Source organism: Halichoerus grypus, chromosome X (assembly GCF_964656455.1).
Source record: "Halichoerus grypus chromosome X, mHalGry1.hap1.1, whole genome shotgun sequence".
Lineage (NCBI taxonomy): Eukaryota > Metazoa > Chordata > Mammalia > Carnivora > Phocidae > Halichoerus > Halichoerus grypus.
Window position 1 is genome coordinate 70,318,883 of NC_135727.1, and position 25,545 is coordinate 70,344,427.

Here is a 25,545-nt window from a genome sequence, read left to right on the forward strand (position 1 = left end):
TTATCCCAGGAATTCTTGAATGGGGTGGTAATGAGAGAAAGAGATCCACGAATGTCCCGAAACTGTAAGCAAAATTTTGTATGTAGTATTAGTTTTCAGGGTGGAAGACCCACGGTGTTTTCCTCAGACTCTCAAAGGAGTCTATAACCACACCACTTCCACACAGAAAACCAAAATTAACTTTTGAAAGAGTAATTTCCAAAACAACACAAAAATGAATATGAAAGATCAGACCATCTATGAAGTATTACTGTACCCTACAGGAGAATAAGCTACCCATTTACAAAAAGAAATATTTCTTCAAATATACTTTGCTTTTTCTCTTATTAAATCATAGCAATGCAACTGTAAATGTCTTGTCAAGGCAACAGATTTATACTTCATCTCATTCCAAATAAGGACTGGTAGTAACCTATAGAATCACATAGAATTCAAATCCAAATGTCCTTAAATAGTGGTAATTCCTTTTTTTTTTAAGATTTTATTTGACAGAGAGAAAGAGAGCACAAGCAGAGGGAGCAGCAGAGGGAGAGGGAGAAGCAGGCTCCCCACTGAGCAGGGAGCCCAATGCAGGACTCGATCCAGACCCCAGGATCATGACCTGAGCTGAAGGCAGACACTTAACCAACTGAACCTCCCAGGTACCTTTGGAAAGCTGATTTCCCACCCAAATCAAGAAAATCCTTTTTGTCGTTTCTAAGTTAATTTACCTCTATAGTGATGTGAGAAAAAGTTACAGGCTTCATGGTTCTAGTTAGAGAGAGGGAAAGTATTACTGCTATCTGAAAGGTTTCAGTGAAAAATAACAGTCAAGTTGGTGAGCAGCCCTGCACAACCAAGGAGAGAAGGATGTTTGTGATCACTCTTAAGTTCACATTTCCTTTGAGAATCTTTCCACCAATACTAAAAATAACCTTCCTCCTAAGAAAATGAGTCCTCTGATGTGTTTGCCAAAACTTAGCAAATGTGCACTTAAGATCTGTGCCTTTCACTGTGCAAAATTTTTCATCAAAAGAAAAAATCTAAACAATGCTGAATTCCAGGTAATGTTATAAATACTGAAGTTTTTGGTGGAAAAAAAAAAAGAAAAGAAAATGAGTCCTCTGCCAAAACAAGCATAAAGTTATTACCTTGACAGTGAATGGTGCAGGGGGAGTGTTCCAATGTGAATCATTAAAATTAAAAAAAAAAAAAAATCAAATCAAACCCCAGCAGCAGTAGAAAGCTTCTTTAAAAAAAAAAAAAAATCAGTGCCAGATTTAAAAAGAGAAAAAGAGGAAAAAAATCCACACAGCTAATTCCTAAAGAAACTACACATAGTCCACAGATCCCAAAGACATTAAGCTTGAACTCTCTCAATTCCTAGATATTTATCTCAAACTAGGTCTAGAAAAGGTAAAAAGAGAAGTAAATCTAATCTTTAAGACTGTAGCTAGGCTCTTTACATTATGTAGAATGGGATCAAATGCAAATTAAGATGTTTGGTTTCCAAGATAAGAGGTCTGATCTCTCAAACCAGAGTAACAGAACCTCACTCAGAATCTGGATTAGAAACTCAAGAAGCTAGAAACTATCCTGAAGGGAACTGGGGTAATAAATGTCACTGGACAAGGGTAGGATTTACATTTAGGACCTATCAGACAAAAAGCCCTGAAGAATCTGAAAATGCAGCCACTCTGGAAAACAGTATGGAGACTCCTCAAAAAGTTAAAAATAGAGCTACCCTACAACCCAGGAATTGCACTAGGTATATATCCAAAGGATATAAACATAGTGAAATCTAAGGGGCACAGGCACCCTGATGTTTATAGCAGCAATGTCCTCAATAGCCAAAGAGTGGAAAGAGCCCAGATGTTCGTCAACAGATAAATGGATAAAAGAGGTGGTATGTGGGGCGCCTGGGTGGCTCAGTTGGTTAAGCGACTGCCTTCGGCTCAGGTCATGATCCTGGAGTCCCGGGATCGAGTCCCGCATCGGGCTCCCTGCTCGGCAGGGAGTCTGCTTCTCCCTCTGACCCTCCTCCCTCTCATGCTCTCTGTCTCTCATTCTCTCTCTCTCAAATAAATAAATAAAATCTTTAAAAAAAAAAAAAAAAAAGAGGTGGTATGTGTTTGTGTGCACACGTGCACACAGGAATATTACTCAGCCATCAAAAAGAATGAAATCTTGCCATTTCCAACAACAAGGATGGAACTAGAGGGTATTATGCTAAGTGAAAGAAGTCAGAGAAAGACAAATACCATATGATTTCACTCATACATGGAATTTAAGAAACAAAACAGATGAACGTAGGGGAAGGGAAGGAAAAACTAAGACCAAAACAGAGAGAGAGGGAGACAAACCATGAGAGACTCTCAACTCAGGAAACAAACTGAGGGTTGCTGGAGGGGAGGTGAGTGGGGGGATGGGATAATTGGATGATGGGCATTAAGGAGGGCACTTGATGGAATGAGCACTGGCTGTTATATGCAACTGAGGAATCACTAAATTCTACCTCAAATTAGTAATACACTATATGTTAATTAAAAAAAAAAAAACCCGAAAATGCTTTTCTTTCCCAAATGACCCACCATTCCATTCAGCAACTTAAAAAAATACATACACAGCCTTGGCTAAACAGAGTCACCTCATATCTCTACAACCATTGGAAAAATAACAACACAGCGACTTCAAAACACCTTTTCCTATAGAGTAAAATTCATAATAGGCCTTGACTCTTCATTTTTAAGCACTTACTATGAGCCAAGTAAACTGCCAGGCTCTGGTGATACAAAGGTAAAAATTAAAAAACAGAACAGAACAAACAGGTCCTTGTCCTTGATGCCTTTCATGGGCTCATGAAGATCATACAAACATAATTTCAATACTATACGAAGTCCTAAGGGGTATAGAGAAAGTAGCAATGTGTCAGAGAACAGATCCATGTTAAAGAACACTTCATTAAAACTTTTCTCATCAAGTCAACAGTCAACAACATGCTAACTGCCAAATCTGGTGAACATTTTTCGTACTTGACCTTAGTTAGAAGCCCTGTGTCGTTCCTTAAAACTCTAATCCCATGGCTTCTGGAGCACCACTCTCCACTCCTTCCTGGTACTGTACCTCCACCTTTGGCCATTAGTTCATTCAACAGATATTTACTGAGTGTCTCCTATGTGCCAAACATTACCCTAAGCACTAAGGCTGTAAGACAGACATTATTCCTGCCTTCATGAAGGTTACAGCAATCACTTATTAGATTTAGGCCACTAAGTCTCCATGTGGCCGTTTTTCTTCCTATACTATTGGTCCAACTCTACATGATACCAACTACAATGGCTTATAAAGAATAAATATGGAGAAGGTTAACACTGATTTGTATCCCTCATGGTAAGGTTTTGTTTGGTTTCCCCTGGTACCACAGAGGTGCCTTGAAAATACATTACAGAAACTCCAGGGCTGAAAGAAGACCTGTTTTTTCCTTGTGTCTCCTTTTTCTTTTCTTTTTTTTCCCAAGATTTTATTCATTTATTTGAGAGAGAGTGAAAGCGAGAGAGATCACAGAGCTCTGGAGAGGGAGAAGGAGACTCCCTGCTGAGCAGGGAGCCCGATGTGGGGCCTGATCCCAGGACCCTGGGATCATGACCCGAGCTGGAGGCAGTCGCTGAAGCAACTGAGCCACCCAGGCGTCCCTCCTTTTTCTTTTAACAAATAATAACCTTTATTTTACCCAATGGTATCTTTTAAACGTGGACTTTGTTGTAGCCTTAATACATTCTGGTGCACATTTGATTATTGGCATGATATACTATCTCACTCGTCACAAGTACGAGACTTTTAGTGAGATGCTGCCTCATACCAGGTTGCTATATCACTATCTACTAACTCAATACAGCACATAAGAGAAGAGCGCTAGCAAGTTATGGACATCATATGTCTATTCCCTATCAAATATAAGTAGAAACTGAATTCTTGAACAAAGCAGTATTCTCATAAAAATGAAAAATCAAACAAGTTACCACTGAGCAATCTCCCTCTACTTCAGCCACAGTATTTTTTTATTTTTATTTTTTAAAAAGATTTTATGTATTTGACACAGAGAGAGAGAGCACAAGTAGGCAGAGCGGTGGGCAGAGGGAGAGGGAGAAGCAGATGCCCCACTGAGCAAGGAGCCCGATGCGGGGCTCGATCCCAGGACCCTGGGACCATGACCTGAGCCGAAGGCAGCCACTTAACCGACTGAGCCACCCAGGCACCCCCACAGTATTTTTTTTTTAAAGGGGAAAGCCAATCTAGATGTTTTTTGCAGAAGCATTCATAATGACATTCCTTTAAACTCTTTTTTTGAGTCACCTATGAACAGATTTTAAACAAGATCACATACATGAATGAAAAATTGTCCATAACACATTATCAAGTGAAAAAAAAAAAACCCGTAGAACGGAATGTAAATATATGATCTCTTTTGTCAAAAAAAGAAAAAATATATGGTATGTATAGAGAAAGGTCCATAATGCTTCACTCTAAACCCAACAGTGGCCATCCTGGAGAATGGGATGGGAAAAGGAGAAAGGAAGATTTTCCTTTTCACTTAATACAATTATGTGTGGTTTCTTTTTGAAACGAGCATGTAATTTTTTCAGATGGAAAAATTTAGTTTAAGTTATATACTTGAATTTTACAGAAATAATCTCATCGGCAAAGATTTTTAAACACTGATAATTCCCGATGTTGTAGAGGTTGTAGGGACACAGGCATTCTCCTCACTGTTGTTTTTCACTATAAATAGGTGTACAGATTTTTAGAGCACAATTTTAGAACACAGATCAAAATTTCCTACAAAAATACTCCTATAAGTGCACAATGATATCAATGAAATATAAAAACCGTGAAAAGCTGTTCACAAGCCAGCATTATAGAAAAACTTTAAATACCCAACAGGGGGATAATTAAATAAATTAAGATACATATATCTATGCTGTGGAATACATTAAAAAGAATAGGAGAGCAATATGTACTAATAAGACAGAATCAATCACTATGTCAATTTTCCCCAAAACTGATCTACACATTTACCTCAATTCTTACTAAAATCCCGGCAAGACTTTTCTATAGATATAAATACTCTTCTAAAATTTAAGTGGAAAGGCAAAAGAATAAGAAAACAATTTATAAAAAGAATAAAATGAGAGGAATCACTCTACCCGATGACAAGACTTACTATATAGCTACAATAATCGTGGAACTGTGCAGAGGAATAGATACATAGATCAGTGTAACAAAATAAACCCAGAAATAGAGGCACACACTCAACTGATTCTTGACAAAGGTGCTCAAAGCAGTTCAATGGAGAAAGGACAGCCTTCCCAACAAATGAAATGGAACAACTGGACATCCACAGGCAAAACAAAATGAACCTCAACCGAAACCTCATACCATATACAAAAATTAATTCACAATGGATTATGGATTTAAATGTGAAACACTAAAACTATAAACTTTTTTTTTTTTAAAGATTTATTTATTGGGGCGCCTGGGTGGCTCAGTCGTTAAGCATCTGCCTTCGGCTCGGGTCGTGATCCCGGGGTCCTGGGATCGAGCCCCGCATCGGGCTCCCTGCTTGGCGGGAAGCCTGCTTCTCCCTCTCCCACTCCCCCTGCTTGTGTTCCTGCTCTTGCTATCTGTCAAATAAATAAATAAAATCTTTAAAAAAAAAAAAAGATTTATTTATTTAACAGAGAGACAAGCAAGAGAGGGAACGCAAGCAGGGGGAGTGGGAGAGGGAGAAGCAGGCTTCCCGCCAAGCAGGGAGCCCGATGCGGGGCTCGATCCCAGGACCCCGGGATCACGACCCGAGCCGAAGGCAGATGCTTAACGACTGAGCCACCCAGGCGCCCCTAAAACTATAAACTTTTAAAAAAATATGTAAGAGAAAAAAAAACCTTTGTGACCTGGGGTTAAGTAGACTTCCTAGAGATATACTAGAAGTGCACTCCATAAAAGAAAAAAAATTGACAAATTGGACTTTTATCAAAATTAAACATTTCTGTTCTTCCAAAGATACTGTCAAAGAGACTGAGAAGACACAGACTGGGAGAAAACCTTTGTAAATCATACACCTACCTGACCTAGTCCATCTCTTCCATCTCTTGGCTAGAGTAAATAATGCTGCAATAAACATAGGGGTCCATCTATCTTTTCAAATTAGTGTTTTCATTTTCTTTGGGTAAATAACTAGCAGTGGAATTACTGGATTGTATGGTATTTCTATTTTTAACTTTTTGAGGACCCTCCTTACTGTTTTCCACAGTGGCTGCACCAATTTACATTCCCACTAATAGTGCATGAGGGTTCTTTTATCTCCACATCCTTGCCAACACTCAGTTATAAAATAAATGTCATGGGGATAAAAAGTATAGCACTGGGATTATAGTCAGTAATATTTTAATAATGTTCTATGACGATAGGTGGTAACTACACTTACATGGTGAGCACAGCATAATGTATAGAATTGTCGGTTCACTATGTTCTAAACCTGAAACTAATATAACACTATGTCAACTATATTTCAGTAAGTTTTGGCTTTATTTTTAAAAATGCAAATTTTTAAAAATCATACCTATAATAAAGAACAAGTACCTAAAATAAAGAACCCTCAAAACTCATTAGTAAGAAAACAGCACACACACAAAAAGAAAGCAGCACAATTAAAACTGGGGCAAAGAAATGAACAGACACCTCAACAAAGAAATACATGGATGGCACATAAGCGTAAGAAAAGATGTTTAACATCAACAGCCATTAAGGAAATGCAAAGTAAAGCCACAGTGAGATTAAAGAATGATTAAAATAAAAAAAAAAACAATGATAGTACTGAATACTAAAGACAAACTGGATCATTCATATACTGCTTGTAGGAATGTAAAATGGTAGACACACGGGAAAAGAGTTTGGCAGTTTCTTACAAAGCATATGTTTACCATCATCCTCTTGGGCATTTATCCCTAGGAAATGAAAATTTATATTCATACAAAACCCTGTACACAAATGTTCACAGCAGCTTTATTTACAATACCAAGTACTGGAAACCTGACAGTCCTTCACTGAGTGAATGGCTGAACAAACTCTGGCACAATGGAACGCTACTCAACATCTGAAAAAATGAACTATTGATACAACAATTTGAATAGATCTCACAGCAATTATGCTTAGTGAAAAAGTGAATGTCAAAAATAGTATTATTTATATTAACATGCTCAGATGCCGAGTGATGTTGAGCATCTGAGCATGTTAATATATCGGCATCAGGGAAATACAAATCAAAACCACCTCACATCAGTCAGAATGGCTAAAATTAAGTCAGGAAACGACAAATGTTGGCAAGGATGTGGAGAGAGAGGGGAACCCTTTTACACTGCTGGTGGGAATGCAAGCTGGTGCAGCCACTCTGGAAAACAGTATGGAGATTCCTCAAAAAGTTAAAAATGAGAGTTACCCTACGACCTAGCCATTACACTACTAGGTATTTACCCCAAAGATACAAATGTAGTGATCCGAAGGGGCACCCGCACCCGAATGTTTATAGCAGCAACGTCCACAATAGCCAAACTATGGAAAGAGCCCAGATATCCATCGACAGATGAATGGATAAGGAAGATGTGGTGTGTGTATATGTGTGTGTGTGATTTGCAACAACGTGGATGAACTAGAGGGTATTATGCTAAGTGACAGAAGTCAGAGAAAGACAAATACCATATGATTTCATTCATATGTGGAATTTAAGAAACAAAACAGAGGAGCACAGAGGAAGGAGAGAAAAATAAGATGAAATCAGAGGAGACAAACCAAAAGAGACTCTTAACTCTAGGAAAACAAACTGAGGGTTGCTGGAGGGGAGAGGAGTGGGGGGATGGGGATGGGGTAACTGGGTGATATGGGCATTAAGGAGGGCACATGATGTAATGAGCACTGGGTGTTATACAAGACTGATGAATCACTGAACTCTACCCCTGAAACCAATTAATACACTATATGTTAACTGAATGTAAATAAAATTAAAAATAAACAAAAACAAAAAACAAAAAAACCCCACACTCAAATGTCAAAACTATAAAGATGAAGAACAGGTAAGTGGTTGCCAGGGGACAAGACAGTGGTAGGTGCACATGGGGGGATGTGGATCCAGAGAGCTAGCCTCAGGGAGTTCTTTTGTGGTGACAGAACAGTTCTAAATCTTGATTGCAGTGGTGGCTACATGATGGCGTAAACTGCATGAAATTGTACACACACACACAAATGAATACAGATTTTCTAAAAAAGTGCAAACTGAATAAGGTCTGTAATCTAGTTAATGGTAATGTACCAAATCAATTATCCTGGTTTTGATACTGAACTATAGCTATGTTAAGATGTCACCACTGGAGAAAGCTGGGTGAAGGGTAAAAAGGACTCTCTGTACTATTTTAGTAATTTCTTGAGTCTAAAATTATTTCAAAAACAATCATGATATACTCACGAGCAAAGAGCAACTTACAGAATAATTATCTATAAAAATGGCAATTCTTGCAAAAATAAATTTTAAAAAACCACATGTCATTATTAACCGTTTTATATAAGTACAGAAAAAAGCATGGAAAAGATACATTACATATTACATTACCTCTGGGGAATGAAACTATGCGAGGTGGGGGTAGGAGGAGAGGCAGAAAGTTTAATTTTTAATTTTACATATTTCCATATTGTTAGACCTTTTTATAAGAAATATGAATTTCTTTATTTTTTAAAAAAGAGGTTCTACCTGACAGGAATGTGAATGACAGGTTACTAGTCCAGAGGCTGGAACATTAGCCAGGTGACTATTTACTGTAATAATCCAGGCAAAATATAACGAGGGCTTTAGTGATATACTGGAAGTTGGAGATTTATTTAAGGGAAAGAAGTAGAAATAACTCTGAGGTTTCTGGGTATAGCTACTGGGTAACACCAGTGCCCCATTAAACCCAGACGGGAAATAGTAAAGGATGGAGGGGGAAAGTTGGAATAGAGAAGGACGGAAGAACGTTCAGTTTGAGAGGTATGTTTGAAGTTCCACTGGGACATCCAACAGGAAATGTTCAGCAGGTGGATGGGGATATAGATCTTTGCTCAGAATCAAATTGAGAGTTATCAGGAAAGAGGTGGCTGCTTAAGTTAGAGGAATAGGCAAAAGAACATTCAGCAAAGGAGACTGAAAAGCCATGATCTATCAGGTAGGAGGAATATAAGAGCTAAAAGTTATGAAGCCAATCATAATACAGTTTCAAGGAAGGAATGGTCAGTGATGTCAAATACCGGAGTGAGGCCAAGATAAGGACTGAAAAGTGCCAACCGTATCTGGCAATTACGTGATCCTATTCGCTTGGTGTGTTGGACAAGGTAGAAGCCAAATTAAGGCTAAATGAGGCATGAATGGCAGGTAAAGAACAAGAGAGAGATGTTATGTACTCATCTTAAAAAAAAAAGAAATTCGGATCATGCTACCACATGGATGAACCTTGAAAACATTATGCTAAATGAAATAAGCCTGACACAAAAGGACAAATATTCCGTATACTCTGATTCCACTTACATGAGGTACCTAGAAGAGGCAAATTTACAGACAGGGAGTAGAACAGAAATTGCCAAGGGCTGGGGGGAATGGGAAAATGGGATTATTGTTTAATGGATATAGAGTTTCTGTTATGGGATGATGAAAAAGTTCTGGAAATGGATGGCGGTGATGGGTGCACAACATTTTGAATGTACTTAATGCCACTGAATTATACACTTAAAAATGGTTAAAAAGGCAAATTTCTATGTTGTGTACATTTTACCAGAATTTAAAAAAAAAAAAAAAGTCTGGCTGTGAAGAAGAGGAAGAACAAGAATGGCAGCAAGAGGCTGAAGCCGGACTGAGAGAGATTTTATTCTCTTCAAGATGGAGACTGAAACTTCACATAAGAATATGTGTATCTTGGCCCCAATCTAAGGAAGGTCACTGACAGATTTAAAAAAAAGAACCTTATTGTAGAATACTGACCCAACTTAACAGAGTAGTCTCATAAGACAGACTTAGAAACCAATATATGGAAATAGTTTAAGCTTTATATTTACCTATGAATAATACTGAATCACCTACTCATATGCAAATGGATTGAGAACTTGAGATTTAATAAGCCAGTTAGGGAAAAAAAAGAGCACACGTATAATAGCAGCAAACTTTTAAACTGCCTAGGAATAAACTTTAACAACAAAAAGATGCTCGAAAGCAACAAAAACTATAAAATCTATGTGTAGGAATAAACTAAAGATACCTAGAAGTTATCCAAAGAAAACTAGTAGCCTTTATTGAGGGAGTAAATGAAAACGTGAATAAATGAAAAAACGTTAAGTTCCTAGATGGAGAAATGTAATATTATAAAGAAATACACTCTCTCCAAATTAATCCATACATTAAATAAGATTTCAATACTATTTATTTGGGGACAAGTTAGAATCTAACAAAAATGATCTCAGAGTTTATTTAATAATTGAGCAAAGCAAGCCAAAGAATTTAAAATTAAAAAGTCTGAGTGATGATCGCAGTGATACTATCTGGTGATAATAGTGCAGATTAGACAAACAGATAAATAAAAGAGAATAGAAAACCCCCAAATAGGTTCAGGAATATATAAGAATTTAATACATGATAAAGGTATAATTTCATTTAGTAGGAAAGGATAGATTATTCCATAAATAGAACTTGGAACACTTTGGCTACTCATTTGGAAGAGGAAAAAGGTTAGATATTTACCTTATACCATAGAAATCTATTTTTAAAATCGATAAACATTCAAATATTTAAAATATGAAAGGTATTAGAAGAGAACATAGCTGGATATCTTAGAGGTAGGGGAGATCTTTTAAACAATTATACCAAAGACAAATCATAAAGGAAAAGATTGATAAATATAACTACATAAAAATGAGGTTTCTCATTTTCTCTGGGTACATACCCAGTAGCAGCATTACTGGATCATATGGTATTCCTATTTTTATTTGTTGAGGAAGCTCCATACTGTTTCCACAATGCCTACACCAATTTGCATTCCCACCAACCAAGAGTGCACAAAGGTTCCTTTTCCTCCACATCCTCACCAACACTTGTTGTTTATGTTTTTGATTTTAGATATTCTGACAGGTGTAAGGCGATGCTTCATTGTGGCTTTGATTTGCATTTCCCTGATGGTCAGTAATGTCTTTTCATGTGTCTGCTGACCCAAAGAAAATGAAAACATGAATTTGAAAAGATATATGCAGCCCTATGTTTATTGCAGCATTGTTTAGAATAGCCAAGATATGGAAGCAGCCCAAGTATCCATCCATAGATGAATGGATAAAAAAGATGTGACACACACACACACACACACACACAGATGAATATTATTTAGCCATAAAAAAAGAATGAAAACTTGCCATTTGCAATGGCATGGATGGAGCTAGAGAGTATAATGCTAAGTGAAACAAGCCAGTCAGAGAAAGACAAACACCATATGATTTCACTCAGATGTAGAACTTAAGAAACAAAAGAACAAAGAAAAAGAGAGACAAACAAAAAACCCAGACTCTTAAATACAGAGAGCAAACTGGTGGTTGCCAGAGGAGAGGTGGGTTTGGGCATGGGTGGAGTAGGTGATGGGGATTAAGGAGTGCACTTGTCCTGATGAGAGCACTGTTTGAATCCTATTTTACACCTGAAACTCATATAACACTGTATGGTAACTATACTTCACTTCACAAAGTAAGTTTCTCTGTGTCAGAAAACACCACAAATAAAATTAAGAGACCTTCTGGATGGAGTAACTGCCACCGGCCTGCTATGAAACAGCTGTTTTCAAACACTGACCAACAGGAAGTGTGGGACTATGATCCCCGAGAGAAGGGAAATGAAGGAGGAGGGCTCTACAATTGGCCTTAGCTTTCTACTGAACCCAAGCAAGGCACCACAGTCCCACAAAGCCACAGAGACAAATCCTGGAATCGGAGGCGAAGAGAGCTGGAAACTGCAGGGGAGAACTGGAGGGGAGGGAGCTCCACAGAAAGATAACTGAAGATCTGCAGAGGCTCCCTTGAGTCTCTGGCTGAATACTAAACTGCACATGTTTAGAATGAGATTCCACAAGGGGTCCTAGAAGCAGAACAACTATCAGAGCTCACACAGGGTTGAGAGTTACTCAAACGAAAGTGGGGAAAAAAAAAAAAAAAACCCTCCCAGGAGTTTTTTGGGGTGTTTTGTTTTGTTCTTTTTGTAAAGTTATTTTATATCTGCTCTCGATCGTCGGGTCCCACTGTGCATTCTTTAAGTTCAGGCTCTCAGGTTTAATGACACATGATCTACCTCTCCTAGGCCTACCCTGAAGATGGCTTCTCATCAGAGTTAATTTTTGGTTTGTAGAGCCTAGAGGAGGAACTTGCTAGGAAATTCTCTGGGAAAAGAAATATTATGAATAGTTTGGCATCACCTACTGGTACAGACGATACAGTTCACTTCAAATTTAACCAAACATTAAGTACTAACTTACCTCTATCAACAACTTATGACCTTATGGTTTTGTAAAGACTGACAAAAAGTTTGGGTTGTGTTTTTCAGAAGGGATTTCTTGATCTATACGCCTCTCTTGTTTTATAGACATGAGAGGTTATGTGCCTTCTGAGACTACTGCAAATAGCTCCAATCCCAAGCTTTGGGTTTCCCTGATTATTAATGCTCTTTTCAAATGCTACGTGAACATAAAGAGAGGCTCTGAGATTGATTCGGTACCTATGCGGTAGCTAGAAGGCATAAGGGGTTCAACTCTTGAGTGTGCAGCCCATCACCACCACTTAAGTACAAGACAGTCCTCTGACATGTCCTGCACCCTTCCAGGCGCACTTGTATATGGAGTGTTCCTTATCTTCCACTTGCTGCCTAATGAGCCTAGCCTCAGTGCTAGCATTCTGGCTACATACTATACACATACACACACGTGATAATACAGGGTAACTTGATGGAGTTATATAAAATAATACAGAAATATGCTTATATGTAGTGTGATACTATGTGTGAAGGATCAGAATGGCAAGAGTCGATATTAACTAGATACACTGTTCTGGACCCTACTACTATGATTTAAAAACAGAGGCATGTTCAAATCTGACCAAATCAACAAAATTTTAAAAGTATTATTATGTATATGGGTACCTCATAGTAGGAAACATCTCATATGTGGCCTTCAACTCCATGATTGATGCCTTTTTAGTACAAAAGATGTCACATTTTGTATCATAGGACACTACGAACCCTTACGGCCCTAGTCAGAAGTTTCTTATACTCTCATCAACTTGTTTAAGAGGAGAAAAAGTCAGCCTTCTAGGCTGTCCACTGCTGCTACCAAATCATTATTTACTCTCCCTTGGGGAAAAAAAATCTCCCCTATTTTGAGACTTGTTCTCTACTGTGCCAGAGGTTGAAAACCAGCTGCCTTGGAGCCAGACTTAGCCTGCAGATAGAGGTTTTTGATTGGCCCACAGAATTTTTTAGAAATTTCAAGTTATTTGCAAATATGTAAAAATTGGGAAATGTCACACACAAAAATCCACATTATCCGCTTCTCTTGAGAAATTAAGACTACCCAGCAACACTATACTCATTTCCTCCGGACAACAATCAAATGAAGTATAGGACTCTTTAGATGGAGTATATACTCTTCTAATTTACTACAATCCACACCTGGCCCACCTCACTCATTTACATTACTTGCCTGGCCCCTGCAAGCCGCCTGAGTTTGAGATCGCTGCTCTTCATCTCTTACTCACCATCACACACCTACTCACATTCACCAAGGACCTATCCACGTGGCAGAGTCTCCCCTCTTGCTCCAAATCCCTCCCCATCATGGTGGGTTACTCTAATGTTCACCTGTACTACCCATCCAAAATCCTTGCTAATTTCATGCCCACGGTTTGCAGCTCCACTCTAGCCAAACATATCCAAGGCTGTATCCAGAATGCTGTCCTTAACTGAAAACAAATTCACTTCTGAAAGTTTCAATTCCAATATCCTACTTTTTTTTTTTCAAGATTTTATTTAATTTTGACAGAGAGAAAGAGAGAGACAGCAAGAGAGGGAACACAAGCAGGGGGAGTGGGAGAGGGAGAAGCAGGCTTCCCGTGGAGCAGGGAGCCCGATGCGGGGCTCGATCCCAGGATCCTGGGATCATGACCTGAGCCGAAGGCAGATGCTTAACAACTGAGCCACCCAGGCACCCCATATATCCTACTTCCTAATCACAGCCTTGTATCCTGTCCAGTTTTTTCATTCCCTCTGACCTCAAGAAAATTTACAAGCCTATAAGCCCATTAATTCCTATTTCCCAATCTATCAAGCCTCCCTTGGCTTTTGTTTCGTCCCTCATCAGCTCCCATGCTTTAAAAAGTAAGGTAATGTATATATAGTGTGGTACATCTCCCTTCAATTAGCAATTGTATTTGAAGATGGAGGTTGGGGGATGATATAAAATAATTTGGGGGCACCTGGGTGGCTCAGTCAATTAAGCATCCGACTCTTGATTTTGGCTCAGGTCATGATCTCAGGGTCCTGGGATCAAGCCCCATGTCGGGCTCCCCACTGAGCGGGGAGTCTGCTTGTGCCTCTCCCTCCGCCTCTCCCCCAGCTCATGCTCTGTCTCCCTCTCTCAATAAATAAAATCTTTTTTAAAAATGAAAATAACTTGGTAAGAAATGTGAAGTGTGTGAAAGCAAAGATAAGTCAAATGCAAACTCTGATTAACTTTTAAAGATAAAACATGAATTACAGGCGCCTGGGTGGCTCAGTTGGTTAAGCGACTGCCTTCTGCTCAGGTCATGATCCTGGGGTCCCAGGATCGAGTTCCACATCAGGCTCCCTGCTCAGCAGGGAGTCTGCTTCTCCCTCTGACCCTCCCACCTCTCATGCTCTCTCTCTCTTACATAAATAAAATCTTAAAAAAAAAAAACAAAAAAAAAACCACGAATTGCCAGGGATGCCTGGGTGGCTCAGTTGGTTAAGCATCTGCCTTTGTCTCAGGTCATGATCCCAGCATCCTGGGATCAAGTCCCACATCGGGCTCCTTGCTCAGTGGGGAGCCTGCTTCTCCCTCTGCCTGCTGCTCCCCCTGCTTATGTGCGCTCTTCCTCTCTCTGACAAATAAATCTTAAAAAAAACACACACACAAATTGCCAAGAAATTTCAAGCCTTTGTAGAGCTGCTTTGGGATATCCCCCAAACCAGAGACTATGTAGTTACAATCCTCTGCTATAAAGGGTTCTTTGGTGACAAATTTAAGAAGCTCAAACTTCAACCTTTTTTTTTTCCCTTGCTGACACCTTCAATTTCCAATCTTTCCAACACACCCAGAAAACAAGATCCCAATCCTGAATCAATTCTATCATCTGCTTTCTTAGTTCCCTCACAATTAAACAACTGTGCCAATTGATGGTGCTAAAAAAATGAATGGTCTCCAACATCAGCTGGACCCTCAAAGGCTTCTCAACAGTTCTGAAATGTCCCTGGTCAGCTACTTTTCAAACTTCTTACAACAGATAATTCAAACCCTTATCAGCATTTCTCTTCAAATTCCTTCTCCCACCACCCTACCCACTGTCAGCAGAAGACCCTATTTCCTACTTTGGAGAGAAAATAAGAGGCTACCGGGCAGAAACTTTCTCAGCGCCTATCTTCCCACCTTCCATAAGGACCTCACCTCATAACCTTAATTTTCTCTTCTTTCACCTATAAAAAGGTCCCCTGTCCAAATGCCTTCATCCCTTTCCATATGTTGATTACAGTTTTCCTCCTTCCCTTCACAGACAAATTTCAGTTTCTACTTCTTCACTTTCCATTCATTCATATCCTCTGCAGTCTGGTTTTTGAAGATTTTATTTATTTATTTATTTATTTATTTATTTATGTGAGAGAGAGAGAGAGAGAGAGAGAGAGAAGAGAGTGTGAGCAGGGGGAGGAGCAGAGGGAGAGGGACAAGCAGACTCCGCACTGAGTGCGGAGCCCGATGTGGGACTTGATCCCATGACCCTGAGATCATGACCTGAACCAAAATCAAGAGTCGGACACTTCACTGACTGAGCCACCCAGGCGCCCCTGCAATCCAGCTTTCGATTCTAACCACCTCACTGCAACAGCTCTTCTAACAACCATTCTCTCTCGTTTTCTATGTAGCACTTGACCTGTTGGCTACCTTCCTCTTCTCTTGGTTTCCAGGTCTTAATTCTCTTCAGTTTTTCCGTCTTTCATTCTGGCCACTCCTCAGTATTCTCCACCTGATCCCTTAAATGTTGGAATTTGTCAAGTCTATTCTCCTCCTACATTCTCTCTCAACTAAACAATGGGTCTTAACTTTTTTGGGTTACATACAACTTTAGTAATCTGATAAAACTATGGTCTTTCTACCTGGAAAAATATACAACCATATTTTACATACAGCATCGGGGGTTCAAGGAATATACCCCTAGTCCCTATTTGAGCTCATCTACTTCTACTTTTATATGCTGATGATCTGAAAAAATATCCATATTTACAGTAATGACTTCTCTTCTGAGCTTAGAACATGTATATAGCCAACTATCTACTAAGTCTTCACTTGGCTCAATACAACACAGCCCAAACTGAACCTGACCACTTTTTCTCCAAAACCACTCCTCCTCTATTTCCTGTATTAGTCAATGGCGCCACCAGTTACCCAAGTCAAAATTCTGGAGGTCATCTGATTTATCCATCCTTCCGAAAGTGGAATTTTTTTAAATTATGAAAGTATTGTGTGCTCAATTAAAAAAATTCAAACAAGCACAAACAAGTACAAAGTGAAAATTATCCTCCATCTCTCCTTTTAGTAATTCTATTCTATGGCAACAAATGAGCTAAATAGTGACTGATTCCTTTAGATGGGTATGTGCTCTCCAGTTCATCAGTCCCTATTGTGCCCATTTCACTCATACCTATCTGGTCTTTATAAGATCTGAGTTTGCAACCCCTTCTGTACATACTGTCGAGTAATCTATTTTTCAACAATACATCTTGAATATTTTCATATCAGCATATACAAATATACCTTATTTGTTACCTAATTATCATTTCGACAGCTAAGTAGTACTCCATCATATATAGGTACCATAATTTATTTAGTTTCCTATTGTTGGATATTCAAAGTGCTCCCATGTTTTTGCAATTACAGTTGACTCTTGAACACAGGGGTTAGGGGCACCAACACCCTGTGCAATCAAAAATCCACGTATAACTTCTGATTCCCCAAAGATTTAACTACCAATAAAGATCCTACTCTGTTGACCAGAAGCCTTGCTGATAACATTAATAGTCAATTAACACATATTTTGGATATTATATGTATTATATACTGTAGAGGAAAGAAAATGCTATTAAAGTTAAGGAAGAAAAAATACATTTACCGTACTCTACTGTAAAAAATCTGTGTATAAATGGACCTGCACAGTTCAAACCCATGTTGTTCAAGGGTCAACTGTATGACGTTGCAATTATAAACATGTATATTTGTACACATGCCTTTACACACGTATGTGGAGTATTCCGCAGAGGTGAAACTGATCAAAAGTAATGAACATTTACAGTCCTTTAGAAAGTTTATACCCATTTACGTTTTCACCCAAGAGCATGAGTGCTTTGCATCATCTTGAATTGTCCCCACCCTCGACCCAACACCAACTTCCAACCACTTATGAAAATATCAATTCTACCTCCACAGTATCTCTACAATCTGTCCCCATCTTTCCATTCTTACTGCTACTTAACCGTGGCTCAAGCCCTCAGTATTTTTTTTAAAGATTTTACTTATTCATTTGAGAGAGAAGGGCACAAGCGGAGAGGAGGGGCAGAGGGAGAGGGAGATGCAGACTCCCCAGTGAGCAGGGAGCCCGACGCGGGGCTAGATCACAGGATCCTGAGCCGAAGGCAGACGCTTAACCAACTGAGCCACCCAGGCGCCCCAAGCCCTCAGTATTTTTAACTTAGACTACTGTCAACAGTTTCTCTATTGGTCTCTATATCTAATTCCCCTCCGATCTATCCATAGCTTCCAGAATGACCTTACCAAAATACCTGATATGATCCTCTTTCCTTTTAAAGGCTTAGTGTGACATAGTAGGCCTTTTGAGATCTACCCTAGGTACCTTGAAAAACTCATCTCTTACCACCAAAAGTAGCCCCCACTCTTCACCCTAGCCAAACCAACTATTTGCACTTCCCAATCCAAGGCACTCTCACCTACTTTTCTGTTTGTGCTCTCTGCCTGGAACTTCTTCCCCACCCTTCTCTACTTTACTACTCGGCTTGGCAATGAAGGTACTGAATATAGAATTAGCTACTATAATCACCATCCTTGAAAATTCAAAAACCTCTAGGAAGAGCTTCCTGCCTCTCATACTAGCAGGAAACTTGGAAAACACACAAAAGATGAAAACAAAGAAAACCCTAACCCTACATCTCAGAAATAACCACTATTTTGTTATCACATTGATGTGTTTCTTTCCAGTTTTTTCTATGCATACACGTCTTTTTTTAAAATGTGTTAACTGAGATGAATTAAGTTTTGTGTTCTGCTTTTCTCACTTAACATTGTGAATACTTTTGTCATTAATTTTTTTTAAGAAAGTGCTCGATCTTTATATAATAATCCATCATACAGATGGCACAATAACCATTCCCTCTACATTAACCATTCAGGTTATTTCTCATTAATATAAATTACATTATCATGAATATCTTTGTCTACATCTCTGATTAGGGCAGATTATTCTACCATGTTGTATATACCATGCACATATATTAAACACTTAGTGTGCACTATTTTACTTAATCCTCACAACAGCCCTATGAGGAGGGTCCTATTATTATTCCCATTTTACAGACGGGAAAGCAAAGGCTAAGTTACCTGCCCAAAGTCACACTGCTATTAAGTGGTGGGGCCAATATTCAAATTCAAGCCTACTTGATTATAAAGTCTGTTCACTTAGGGGTGCCTGGGTGGCTCAGATGGTTAAGCGTCTGCCTTCGGCTCAGGTCATGATCCCAGGGTCCTGGGATCGAGCCCCGCATCGGGCTCCCTGCTCAGTGGGGAGCCTGCTTCTCCCTCTCCCTCTACTGTTCCCCCTGCTTGTGCTCTCTCGCTCTATCAAATAAATACATAAAATCTTTAAAAAAAAAATAAAGTCTGTTCACTTAACTATTTTAAGTCTCCCAAGGGTGCCAAAGAGGTTTCCAGAAATGTCTTAGAAGTTTATACTGCCCACAGCAATGTGAGAGCATGAGCATTGAATACTTCCATTAAAAAAAAAATTGAGGGGCGCCTGGGTGGCTCAGTCATTAAGCATCTGCCTTCAGCTCAGGTCATGATCCCAGGGTCCTGGGATCGAGTCCCACATCAGGCTCCCTGCTCGGCAGGAAGCCTGCTTCTCCTTCTCCCACTCCCCCTGCTTGTGTTCCCTCTCTCGCTGTGTCTGTCAAATAAATAAATAAAATCTTAAAAAAATAAAAAAATTTAAAAAAATTAAAAAATTGAGTTCGTCTAATGGGTGGGAAATAAGGTACCTCTTTGTTTCAATTTGCATGTCTTTCATTACTGGGTGCAACTGAATATTTATTCATGTTCATTAGCTATTTAATTTTGGCCTTCTGTGATTTGCCTGTCTGCCCTTTGCTCATTTTTCACTTAGCATCTTCTGGGTTTTTCTTATTGCCTTATATTAGCTCCTTTTAAACCTGCCTTATATCTTAAGCCAGCCATCACCAAGGCCAAGCGGGCTTTCTGTAACACTCTTGCTTTATTAACTTGTTAAAATCATTTTTAGACATCTGTGAGCCTCTCAACATTTCCTTTACCAGAATTCTGGCTAATCAGCTTTAAGTGTTTTCAGGAGACAATAATGGAGAGATAACTGACCTGACAAAGGGCATCTCCACTCTCTAATTTCCGATGAGCAATAAGAAGAGCACAAGGGAGAAAGCAGATTCTTTTAAACCAACTCAGATGAAAGAAAAATGGAAGGCTCATCTCCTACCACCTTCCCTTAATGATATATACAAAGTTCTAGTCAAGTATCGTTCTCTGAACTTGCCCTGTTCTTTCATTCCTCCGTGGCATTAAACATTCTCTTCTCGATTGTCCATTTCCTCATCTGTCTTTCTGGCTGTCCCTTCCTTCACCTCCTCCCTCCAAATTCTCTGTCCCTTCTATCTAGCAAATGTACAGCCACACTAGTCGGGCTGCTGAATACTGCTGCAGAAAAGTCATACAACCATGTGGATTTTTTAGTTGAGACCTCAGTATGTTAGGCAATTCTCTCAAATGCCCTTAGCTCCCTCTTCTGTTCTGCTTAAGGAATTATATGAGATCACCATTTCACTGCTTAATTCCTCAATGTCTTTCCACTTAGGAGAAAGTAGAATCTCTTAAATATGACCCAGGGCACACACAAGGGTCTCTAGGATTTGACTCCTAGAGACTTTTACATATAACCAGTCATTCACCAAGATGTACACGTAACTGCAACCCCAACAACTTGTTTCTCAAGCCTTTAATGTCATTTCAGGCCTCTGTATCTTTACATACCACTCGCTCTTCTCCGCCTAGAACGTTTTCTCCTCCACGTTCTTTGCCTAGCAAACTCCCCTGATCCTTTAGAACTCAGCTTAAGATAACTCTCTTCCAGAAAGTTTCCTCTAATTTCACTCTGATTTAAATAGCCTGTCTCTGTGTCCCTCTGGCACTCTGTGCATACATCTAGCATAGTATTCAATTTCTGTAAATTTTCTTTTCTGTTTTCCTAAATAAACTACAACCAATCTGGGGGCAGGAATCATATCTAAGTTGATTTTATATTTGTAGCATCTATCAGAGCCAGCATATATTAGGTGCTCAATCAATGTTTAGTTAACAAGTGAGTCATTCAAAACTGATCTTTATTAGCTTATTTGTGAAGCCTTCCCTAACCTTTAGGTGAAGGTGCTCCTTTTTCTCCTCTAGTGCACTTTGTACATCCTTCTAATACGCCCTTGTCAAGCTGTATTCTAACAGCCTCTCCCCATCAATTGGATTGTGAATTACGTGGGCAGAGTGACTATGTCTTTCCGACCAACACATTAAGTAGTTAGCACAGAAGTTAAGTAACTAGCTTGGCGTATATTATTGGTTCATGTACCGGCCAAAACTCCATGCTCTGAGGAAGCTCACTATGGTCTATAGTCACACATTTCCTTAAGCTCCATCTAAGGGCCTGGAGCACAGGTGAATTTTCACATCTCACGGAAAGCAGTGATGGCTCAAAGCCCAAAGTAATATCCATTTGATTTTTATTCTCTTCTCATTTTTCTGTGCTTTCTAAAGTATAAAAAAATTAATGTACATTGCTTTTTCATCATTAAAAGTTATTAGCAAACTTTACAAAACACACTAAAATATGTGCCCGCTTAAAAAAAAAAAAGGCAGAGTACTGTTCAAAGCTACTTCATGCAATTAAATTTTAATAATGCTAACTAAAACTGGATGAATAGAATGATGGAAAGGAAAAAAAAAAGGAGAAATACCCACCATTATACTTAACACTGTTGGCCAGAATAAGGTTGACATCATCTAGAAAGCTCTCCCGACTCTGGTACTTGTGCTTGGAGATATTCTGTGATTAAAAGAACCAGGGGACTCAGATACATGTACAAATTTACTGGCTTCCAAAAAGACATTTTAGATCAAATCACTCACCTTACGTATAGTCTCTAAATCCATTGGACTGACAATCACTTTGTAATAATCTGGAACAAACTTCTTATTAACTGGGTGATGAAATGGCCAAGACTAGAAAACAGAAAACATGAGAAATTAAATGGAAACCATTCTTTATACTGGAGATTCTCAACCTTCATTGGGTCACAAATATTCCTAAGGTTCCAACAAAAGCTATGAACCCCCTTTCCCAGAGACACATAATCACACAAGATTTTGTCTATAACTTAAGAGGTTCATGGATTCCTTTAAGGAAAAAACCCTGCTCTATACTCACAATTAAAACTTCTTATTCCCCAGTCCCATCCAGAAGTTTTATAGCATTAACACATATATAACATATGCCTACAACACAAAAGGAAATTCAGTTCAGCATTCCTAAGGGAGAATCACTACCAAAACATGATACATACAGTCAACTTGGTAGCCCTGCCATAACATAAAAGACAAAAAAAAAAAAAAAAAAAAATCAAAAAGACAACAAACACCGGATAATTAAATAAACTGCCACCTATCAAGAAGCACCTCTCAATCCAAAGCCTCCCATTAGGTGGCATCCTAATTTCTTTCTAGGGCTATTCAGGAGCTTTCAACAACAGGAACAAAGAAATCGCTCTATATCCACAGGTTCCTGGCCTCTGATTTTAATGATCAAACACTCTTATGGCAAAAAGATCAGTTTTTTAAATTATATACCAGTTTGAATTTACAAACACTACCCTCCAGACTCCCCAGCATACATACACACGCACATCTTACTGTCCTTTCCCTTCCCCTATACTATCTTCACAATATTTAGCACAGAGACTACTTACATCTGGAACTGCCATCATTTTTTGGGTGACAATGTTGTCCAGAATGAAAGAAAATGCTACTTGGTCATCATCATCCAGCAAGGGGTTGATAGCTTTTTCTAAACGAGCCAATTTATCTTCTTTCTGATACGAAACAAAGCAATGGAAAAACAGAGGTTTCCCTGAGGTGTAACACTGCAGAAACTTATGGATAATTTACGGTTCAGTTGTCTACTGCCCTTGCCCAAAAAAGCCTAACTTTGAATTCTCAACTTCAGTTCTAGGCAAAAGTCTAAATAAGAGAAATGATATTCTCGTTAAAGAATCGAAAGGGATGTACCAACCACTCCTTTAGGTATTCTATCTTCTATTCTTGTAGATCACCAAAAATACACATCCTGGGAATTGATAACCTAGCTCCTACAACAAAAACATCTCTACCAAGTTAGTTTTAATATTACACGGTTTTTGCTGTAAACTATTGCTGAAAACACAACATATTGTTGATTAGTGACTTTTACATAAGCGAATCTAACCCAATAAATTTGTTTCGGGGCGCCTGGGTAGCTCAGTTGGTTAAGCACCTGCCTTCAGCTCAGGTCATGATCCCAGGGTCCTGGGATCGAGCCCTGCATCGGGCTCCCTGCTCAGCGGGGAGTCTGCTTCTCCCTCTCCCTGCCACTCCCCCTACTTGTACTCTCTCTGTCAAATAAATAAATCTTTAAAAAAAATTCGTTTCAGACTATACTAGGAATAAGTTTGTGTTCCAATTGCTCCACATCCTCACAAATACTTAGTACTACCAGTTTTTTAAATTATTTTTTAGTCTTTTTAGATTTTAGCCTTTCTGGTGGGCATGTAGTAGTACCTCAACATGGTTTAAATTTGCATTTCCCCAATGATCAAGTTGAGGAATCTTTCCATGTTTATCAGCCATCTGATTATCCTCTTTTATGAAATGTCTACTTTAATATTAACATCATCATCATACTTCCATTTTTTGTAAGTTTGTAAGGTGCCATTTTTTTGGTAAGAAAATGGAATATAGGGGTGCCTGGGTGGCTCAGTCTGTTAAGCATCTGACTCTTGATTTTGGCTCAGGTCACGATCTCAGGGTCCTGAGATCGAGCCCAATGTCAGGCTCCATGCTTGGCACAGAGTCTGCTTGTCCCTTTCCCTCTGCTCCTCCCCCCCCCGAAATAAATGAATAAATAAAATCTTAAAAAAAAAGAAAATGAAATATAGAAAATCTTTCAGGGGCGCCTGGGTGGCTCAGTTGGTCGGTTAAGCGTCCAACTCTTGATTTCAGCTCAGGTCATGATCTCAGGGTTGTGAGATCCAGCCCCATGTCAGGCTCCGTGCTGGGCTTAAGATTCTCTCTCTCCCTCTCCCTCTGCCCCTCTCCCCACTCCCTCTCCAAAGTCAATCTTTTAAAAATTAAAATTCCTCTCTGCCAAAACACAGTCTCTTAGCTCTAGCTGACTTCTTGGAAATTCACTTTCCTTGGCCCTTTCTAAAGTTATGTGGGTTCTAGATTTCAATCCTAGCCACACTCCTTAATAACCATGATTCCCAGGGCAAGTAATTTTCTTCTACGGATCTCAGTTTTTCCACCTATAAAAGAAGGAATTGGATTATGAGATTTCAAAGGTCCCTTCCAGTCTCTAACACACTAAAGATCTGCTACTCCTACATTTCTCTACTCTTCTTTCTGTTACGGTCCCTCCTTCCTCAACCCTGCTACCAGCTCCCCTCAAATTCCATGCCTTTTTCTCATTTTATTTATTCATTTTTAAATGTTTATTTATTTAAGTAATCTCTACACCGAACATGGGGCTCAAACTCATGACCCCGGGATCAAGAGTTGCCTACTCTTCTGACTGAGCCAGCCAGTTGCCCCTGCCTTTCTCTCATTTTAAATATCTTACCTCTTTGAGTTTTTCATCACAGAGATCCAGCATGGATTGAGAGATCTGGGTCAATGAGTGCTTTGGACCTAAATTTATAGAGGAACAATAAGAGATGAGACCATTAAAAATGGGAGACGAGAGCTGCCAATACCTCTTCTAGACTTTTAATACATTTACTTAAACACCTAATATGTGCCAGACACCAGCCTAGCTGCTAGATTAGACAGATATACCAGTCTTATCTCCATTTTTCAGTGCTAACAAACAACATGGCAGATATACAGGATGGATGAAAAAACTAATTTTAAGTCTCTTCCTTATTTATATATATCCCACAGTACTACTATTGATACTCCTGCCTTTAATACCTTGAAAATAATAATACCATGGATGGGGAATGACAATTTGTTTAAGGATGGCTGAGGAGATGAAGGCATGATTTATAATCTCGCCATACCTAGCATATAAAATTTGTGATTGCAATTTTTCTTTACACAACTCATGGTTTGTGATGTCCTCCCAACATATGGCTAATCCAAAGCCTTTGTCATAAAAGACTCTCCATCCCATCTCAGACTATTTAGTTTCCTTGAAATCCATAATGGGAGCTTCAGAAAATCCTCGAACTATTTCCTACAGTCCCCACTTACGGCTGCCCTGATTTTAGCTCATTATAGGGATAGTTAAAACATTTTCATCTAGACAGTATTCTATTTCCTTTCAGTATCCTTTGCTTGACTATCTTCCTCTGTCTATCCATTCATATAACTGTTCCCCAGGCCCCAAACCTCAACTCTATTCTCAACTAATCAATTAATTCAGCATTGTTTATTCATTCAACGGATGATTAATGATGGTCTGCGATGTGTTCAATGATGAATAAGGAGAAAATAAGACATAATTCCTACCTTAGCTCTTGGGTCAAAGAAAATGACATGAAAATAAATCATTCCCAAGACAGAATATGAGTGCTTGAAGTATTTAGTGGATAAAATGATATGATGTCTGGAAATACCAACTAAACAA

General features: G+C 39.0%; 1 protein-coding gene across 6 annotated transcripts in view; it reads right to left on the reverse strand.

The window, feature by feature from the left end:
* The window catches only part of TAF1 (TATA-box binding protein associated factor 1), a 74,556-nt gene that overhangs the window by 14,699 nt on the left and 34,312 nt on the right, over positions 1-25,545 (reverse strand). For all 6 annotated transcript variants that reach the window (XM_078064230.1, XM_078064228.1, XM_078064227.1 and 3 more), the window contains 4 exons: positions 24,538-24,605; positions 22,631-22,753; positions 21,795-21,887; positions 21,627-21,711 (listed from right to left, as the gene is read on the reverse strand). In XM_078064230.1, the coding sequence (XP_077920356.1) occupies positions 21,627-21,711; positions 21,795-21,887; positions 22,631-22,753; positions 24,538-24,605 (369 nt within the window). The remainder of the gene's footprint in view (positions 1-21,626; positions 21,712-21,794; positions 21,888-22,630; positions 22,754-24,537; positions 24,606-25,545) is intronic.